Source organism: Octodon degus, unplaced genomic scaffold (assembly GCF_000260255.1).
Source record: "Octodon degus isolate 3935 unplaced genomic scaffold, OctDeg1.0 scaffold00087, whole genome shotgun sequence".
Lineage (NCBI taxonomy): Eukaryota > Metazoa > Chordata > Mammalia > Rodentia > Octodontidae > Octodon > Octodon degus.
The window spans coordinates 11400580-11408457 of NW_004524663.1; the positions used below are offsets into that span (position 1 = coordinate 11400580).

Sequence of the window (7878 nt, forward strand, 5' to 3'; positions counted from 1 at the left end):
AAACACCACAGCATGCTGCAAAGCTTCTGAAGATGTTGACAAGACTCGAAGGACTTCCAGCATCACTGAACAACTAACTGCGTCATCACTGGCACCTTCAAATCAGAGAAAACATATTTGCTTCTCAGATTTCAAAGCCTTTACATTATGAACCATGATGGCTAACAATGAAGGTGTCCCCTCAGAGAAGCATCAAAATAGCTCCCTGACCAGTAGCACAGCAGTCATCATCAGGGGACAGTTATACCCACCAGTGCTAAGCCCCACGAAGGCCTTTGTCTGGTTTGCTCACTGACTTACAGTCAATGCCTAGAACTATGCCTGGCTCACTAAAGATAAAGATCTCTTGAACAAATCCAGCGAGACATACAGTTATACTAAGAACTGGCATTCTCAGCAACCCAAGGCCTTTTGTATCCTTAATCCTTATGAATATCCTCCATAATAAACTCACTTCTAGTATACATGGCTTCCTCCATCTCCCACTCCCACTCCCTTGTTTTCCTACAAAAATCATCAAAGCTGCAGACAATTCTACATCTACAGAAGGGTCAGTTTGGACAGTGTAGTATTTTCTAATGCTTTTCCAAGGGACTCATGCGATGAAAAAGTACAAATACAACTAGTAAGACACAGGAAGGTCAAAAATGATCTAAATTGTATCTCTAATTCCTGCACTGAAAAAGTAAACAACTTAGTCTCACCTCCTACCCTCTCAAGTCAGGAACTTTGTGCTGCTGGGGTCAGCTCTTGGAGTTGGGAGAGGGAATCAGTAAAAAGGATGGGAAAAACAAAGTTGTTGGGTTTTTGTTTTTTGTTTTTTCTGTATTTTAGGGAAGGGCTTACAGGGTGTCCTGGGTCTCATTACCAGATCCGACTAGTAGTGATTCTCCTGTTTACAGACTCCCAAGAGCTAAGATTACAAGTGTGCACCACCACGCCCCGTCTCAATCGCTGAGACAGCATGCCCCAGGGGTGGGGCCAGCATAGCAGGCCCAGGGACAGAACCCCCATCCCCTGTGCCTGCTTGCAGAAGCTTTAATCTGCTGAGCTATTTGGGAAAAACAAAATTGAGACAAAAGCTGAGGTGAGGTGACGCCCTCCTCAGATAGAAGGAAAGGCAGGAGCATTGATTTATGCATTTAACCAAGTTAGTGCCAAGTGACACACCTACGCCCAGCGACTGATTGCTCTGACTGAAGCAACATGTATTGCCTTGGGCCTTCTTTGTTCTGGGACCTGCCACTTTCCAACTTCAGCCACTCTCTACAATTCTGTAGGTTAATCAAGAGATAAAGAGGACTCTAGTCCCTAGATCTTTTTAAAAGCTTGGGTGCCAGGGAGATAGCTCAATAAAATAAGCACCTGCCTAACAAGCACAAGGTCCTGAGTTCCATCCCCAGTACCACAAAATAAAATAATATAAAATAAAACAAAAATCTCTAAAAGCCTAGCCATTTGATGATACTCATGAATTAAGTTTTTCAGGCGAAGGGAAGATGTTTTACAGCACAGGAGATCAAACTCAGGTCCTACTGCATGCTAGGAAAATATGCTACAATTGGGCTCCATACCCAACTTGAAAGTCTGGTTCAATAACTCAAGGTATTGTCAAACAGCATGCTTATCTTTCCACAGTATAGATTGAAACAGTTCCCCAGGAACCAATACAACCAAGATCTGCTTAAAAATAAGGAGTTGGAGGCCCCTGTAGAAAGAAGTAGAAATGGACTGCTGTTAAACCTCAGTGACAGATATACTAACATTAAACTGGCTTTCTAGGGCTGGGGATATAGCTCAGCGTGTAAGTGCCTGTCTGGCAAGTGCAAGGCCCTGAGTTCAATCGCAGGTACAAAAAAATAAACTGTCTTTCTATATATTTGTAATTTTCCATAATAAATTTAAAGAGGACTGAAACTTAACATTATCAAAACTCAGCCAATGGCCTTTCTGGACCTATACAGTAGCTACAAAGGGTATGACAGAGTTTAGTGGGGACTGCAGAACAAGAAAGACTCAGAAGTAAACTTTGGCTCTGTTGCTTGTTCCTTTTCCCTTCTCTTTGTAAGCCAAGGGAAGGAAAGCCCAACTGCCAGTCACATAAAATACTTGTTTAGGCTGTGTTAAATTCCAGACTGCATTCCTACTCAAGAAGAAACACTGTCTTGGTGATCATTACTGGATTATATTTTAGTCAAAGTGAAACAAAAATAAGAGTGAAATACTATCAAGTGAGGCATACACAGTAAATAGTGCCACTATCCAGAAACCAAATGATACAAATTTTTTATTTTGTGAGTTACTTGAAAGTAAAAAACAAACTTTATTCAAAGTAAAAAAGAAACTGAAAGGTATCAGTCTTTATAGGATTTAACAAGTTAAACTATCCAGTTATGTTCCTTTATATTAATAGTTCTGCTCTCTTACAAGAGAACTAAAGAAGGGTTAAATACTTTTAATGAAGTGAAAGGAAGTGGACACTGCAGTATTTAAAGAGGTTGGGTGATTAACACAACATACCTTTCTACTGAAAGTGAGGCTGCTAAAAATAATTCAATGCCTCTTTCATCAATGACTTAGAGAACTACAAAACAGACCCAAGAAGATAATTAAGACCTTTCTGGGGATAACATTACTCTGAACTGGTTTCAGTTCCCAAGTCCCAGATACACTGCTGAGAACTTTTAAAACAACAGTCATGGGGATGAGAATATAGTTCCAACAACACAGAACTTACCTAAAGCACAAGACCCTGGTCCAAACCTCAGTATTAAACCAGGCATGTTGGTACATGCCTGTAATCCCAGCACTGGAGAGACTGAGGCAGGAAGATGAAAAGCCAAACTGACCTAAATAATGAGACCCTGTCTCAAAAAAAACCCCAAAAAACCTCTAGCATCATAGAAAGAACTGGGGAGATAGTTCAGTGGTCTAAGCACCTGTCTAGCACGTGCAAAGACCTGAGCTCCATCCCCTGTACTGCATGCCATGCTGGCCCAGAAACAGAAACTGAAACCAGACGTGGTGGGACACTCCTATAATCCCAGTGCTGGGGAGGCTAAAGCAAGAGGATCACTACAAATAGAGACAATATATGAAATAAATACAAAAAAAAAAAAAAGAGAGAGAGAAAACTTATGCCTCAATTAGATTATCCATTAAGGATTTGGGTGATTCCCCACTTGATGAACCTATGAAAGATTATTTTTACTACTTACAGAAATTTCCTTCAGACTGTTGATTTAGATGGTCCTATAAAGTTATACGTAAAGGTCCAATGGTTCACAAGAATGTCATCTTTTAATTAAAGGTCTCTGACAATTTGTAGCACTCTGTACTGTGTATGGAAGGTGAAAAAATGTAACACTCCTATGGGGGTAACACCCTGGCCTCAGCACTCAGGAGGCTGAGGCAGAAGGATTGTTGCAAGTTCAAGGCCTGTCTGGTCTACAAAACCAGTTTAAGGGCAGCCTGAACTACACAGCAAGATCTTGTCTCAAAAGAAGAGTCACCCTAAAATATTATTTTGAGCTAAAAGCTACTGAGAAGTAAACAGTACAAGAAAAGATATCTGCCCTGCTCCCTCTAACAGGAAGAATAAGGGCTGACCACCAAAGACAACTATAAACTCTTATAGGCCAACAGACAGCATCAGAGGAAATCTATCGTCTAGATGATAAACTTTACTAACCAGCCTTTATTATACACTGTACTTGCCATCTCACAATTTGCTGCCCAAGACTCAAAGTCCTTTTTCTTTCTCTTCTTTCTTCTTCAAAATGGCATTGCTCGGCCGACCAGACAGCTCAGCGGATTAAAGCGCCTCCTTTGGCAGACACAGAGACTGGATTTGATCCCCAGCTCCACATGCCATGCCAGCCCCGCCCCAGTGCACACTGACAGGGCAACTAATACTGGGCATGGTGGCATGCACCTGTAACCCCAGCTCTTGGGTGGCTGAAAACAGGAGGATCGCTACAAGTCCGAACTGTGTAGTGAGACCCTGTAGACCTTGTACTAAAATACATAAGGAAAAAGAAAAAAAAGGCATTGGTCTTTGTTGATGCTACACAAACCAGGTAACATAACTCTCTGAAATTTACTCATTTTTCCCTGGATACCATGTATATGTGATATATATACAGCAATTACCTTTTTCTTGTTACTCTTATCTTTTCATAATTTAGTGCTCTACGCCACCTAAAAATTATGAAGTGTAGCGGAAAAAAATTTTTTTCATCTACACCACTTTCTGATATTTTACACATCATACACAGTTGTTCTTTAGCAACCATGGCATTTGTTTACACCTTCCCAAACTTTGAGCATTATAATAATGATGCTATTATGTGGGGTGACGTTTCATTACTGCTTTCAAATGGACATAAATACCACTGGTTTCCTCAGAATCCACAATTCTGCCTTTATATACTAAATGAGTGCATATTAACTTCTGAAAAAGCAAAGTACAGGCTAAATGTGTCTGGCTTTCTAATTAAAGATAATTCTGATCTCAATTGTTTTATCAAACAAATAAATTTTATATTTTATGTAACTATACTGGAGCTGCTATACAGTCAAGTAATCTAAAAGCATGCTTGTAATCCCAGTGCTGGGGAGGCTGAAAACAGGAGGATCGATCACTATGAGTCCAAGCTGCGTAGTGAGAGCCTATACCAAATACATTAAACAAAAACAAAAAATTTAAAATACTCCCCAAAAAGTAGACTTTCCCTGAAAGGTGCTTTTCCAGAATATTTAATCCTCTGAGCAACACTTACTGGGAAATTACTATTCTATTTCCATTTAATAGATGAGAACCGAAAGTATCACTAGCTAGACTCTAAAACATCCTTCCAAAATGCAGCTGCAGGAACTGCCTAAGCAGGAAACGCAGCATCTGATCCCAAGTCCACCTCTCACCAGTAGTGATCAGCTAAACGCACTCCAGTGTCAAATGAGGAAGCTGAGCCAGATGCCATCTCGGATCTAAAATGCTACACCACCACTGTAAAATGCTATTTTCTATTGTCACCTTAAATACTGAACACATTTTTCTGAGATCTTATTAAGTAATTCTGAGAATTCTCATTTATGACAAATATGATTATTAGTCACTGTGCTAAACATTAAGTATTGCATTCTATTTTTCACAGCAAGAATTTAAGCTAATTAGCTAACAATGTGGCACACTCCAAATGGATCAAAATTCTCCCTCCACAGGCCAACAGAAAATACTAAAAGTGATGTCCTTCAAGCTCTGCATCACTGTCAAAGACTGCTCATTAGCCGAAGTCCCCAAAACCTATTACAGCAATTAGTTGCATAAACATTTGAAGCAACAGAATGTGATTATACAACACAGGCACACACAGAGTCCAGTAACACTGATAAGGGCACATCAGAAACTTTATGTACTGTCATCGAGTTGCCGGTATTATGTTAAAAATAATAACGTGAGCTGGGTATGGTGGTGCGCACCTGTAATCCCCAGAACTCAGGGGGATGAGGCAGGAAGACTGCGGAGTTTGAAGCCAGCCTGGGCTACAAAGTGAGTTCAAGGCCAGCCTGAACTGCATAGGAAACCCTGTCTTAAAAGACAAAACAAATTTTAAAATAAATAAAAATAAAGCACTTAGGAAAAAAAGTATGATTAGATTCTATACCGATATTATCCAGTCCTCCAACACACTGAAAAAAAGTTCAACCACAAAAATGGTCCCCACAACTGCTCAAGGAGTTTAGGATTGTGTTAATAAACTTTCTGTATTGCAATGACTTAAGATGACTGCTAAGCAGACACACACCTGGAGAGCCTGGAACTGAGTCAAAATGGCAGTTAGCCAGGATAGCATGCTGGGCTCCGGCTCTGGGTTCCAGCTTCACCACAACATTGGTGATATTGTCATAGTAGCTTGTGAAACCTCCCAAGAAATCAAGGCTAAAGGAGCCTGTGGGCCGCTGCACATCTACTGACATCCTGTGAAGGCTGTTGCTTTCAACTTCAATGAGTTTAATCTGTTCCAAAAGGTACTGCACCGTCAGAATTTCATTTTCTGGACTTCCCGTAGTCCTGGGGCCAATGGCTGTTATATGTTCAAGATAATCTCTGAAAGCAAGCAAAAGAATAATGATGACAAACACTTGTGGATTTAAAATTAACACCTAGCATAGAGCAACTTTTCCACTACACACTTTTTCCTCTTCCAAAAAATAATTTGGTTTTCTGACTTCTCCTGTAAAAAAGAATGCCTTTAATTATTTCAGATACCCTGAGAAAAGCATTTGTAGTTACATCATTTTACCTCCCAGTAGATTAACATTTACAAAGTTATCTCCACCCACCTCATTCCCAACTGCTAATAACCCTTATCAAATTAGGACTAGGGATTACAGTATATTCAAAACGTGTAACTCCTAAAGGCTAAATAGGTCAGAACACAACCTTAGCGGGCTGCAGTCCTGAGGGGTATAGATTCTGGGTTACCAATCCTAAGAGGCAGAAAACTTATAACACAATCAAGAGGCTAAGTAAGCAAAGAAAAAATGTTTGACAGTGAAGAACCGACTCTATATTCCTTCCATGCATACAGGACCTAATAACTTCAATTCAGACCAAAATCAGCTATACTCCTTTTTGTTGTATTTCAGGGAAGGGTTTACAGGGTGTTCAGGGTCTCACTACAAGATTGGATTCACAGTGATCCGCCTGTTTACAGCCTCCCAAAAGCTGGGATTACAGGCGCATGCCACTACCCTGTCTCAATTGCCTCCTATGGCCTACCCTGGCTCCTATGCCTGCTTGCAGGTGCTGTAACTCACCATGCTATTTGGCCGGCCCTTTAATCAGTTCTTCCCTTCGTTTTTTGTTTTGTTTGGTACTGGGGAATGAACTCAGGACCTCGTTTTTTTGCTAGGCAGGTGCTCAAACCACTGAGCTACCTCTCTAGCTATACTCCTAAGAAGAACAAAAACAAAACAAAAAAATTTTTGTCTTTCAACTACAAGTGAAGAAAAAGAGGACAGGGTCCAGAAAGTCCATAGGAAAATAAGCTTTTTGCATTTTGCATTGAAAGAAAAAGTTAAAACACAATGGTTAATGAAACTCTGCTACCATGCGATTTCGCAAACTTTAAGACACGGTATCTTTGATTTGGGGCCAGGAATATAGCTCAGCCTCACGGTGCCTGCCTGGCAAGCATGCGGTCCTGGGTTCCAGTCTTGGTTCAAGAAAGAGAAAAAAAAAAAAAAAAACTGTCTTTGATTTAATCACTTTTAACACCTTCAAAGTTAATACCAAGCCAGGCATGCGCACTGGAAGGCTGAGGCAGGAAGATTGCTGCAAGTTCGAGACTAGCCTAGGCTACAGAGTGAGTTCAAGACCAGCCTAAACCAGACTGAAACCCACCCCACCCCCCAAAAAGTGTCACACCTTAACACAATCACAGATCTATGGGGCCCAGAGATGATCTAATCAGCGAAATTGTGCAAATCTGAGCGGGTGGCCTCCCCAGGCACACCCCACAGCCTTCAGATCTGGGAAGAGCAGAAAGTTTGAGCACTACACTGGTCCTGTCCGGCACACTGTCACCACCCCTAACAAGCACTCCCCACCTAAAGAAGTAAAATCAGGCACACGTTTCGCTCTGCTTCACTTGGAATGAAAGGTGTGCCAACTCAGGTAACCAAAGAGAAAGTGCTCTCGTGGATGATTAACAGCCAAATCATCCACCGCCCGCTGAGTAGGGCAAGGGTGAACAGGCGGCCTCGAGCCCCGGCCGCCCCCAGCGCGCCGCGGCGGCACGCGCACGACGGCGCCCGGGGCCAAGCGGGCTGCGCCCCGCAGGTACCTTGCCTGGCGCGCGTCGAACTCGCCGC

At 41.7% G+C, this 7878-nt stretch overlaps 1 protein-coding gene across 1 annotated transcript in view; it reads right to left on the reverse strand.

Annotated features, from left to right (window-relative positions):
- Ermp1 (endoplasmic reticulum metallopeptidase 1) overlaps window positions 1–7878 on the reverse strand; it is a 43813-nt gene that overhangs the window by 35565 nt on the left and 370 nt on the right. The window contains exons 2-4 of the mRNA XM_023721939.1: window positions 7851–7870; window positions 5808–6109; window positions 10–95 (exon numbers count right to left, since the gene is read on the reverse strand). Coding sequence (XP_023577707.1) covers window positions 10–95; window positions 5808–6109; window positions 7851–7870 — 408 coding nt within the window. The remainder of the gene's footprint in view (window positions 1–9; window positions 96–5807; window positions 6110–7850; window positions 7871–7878) is intronic.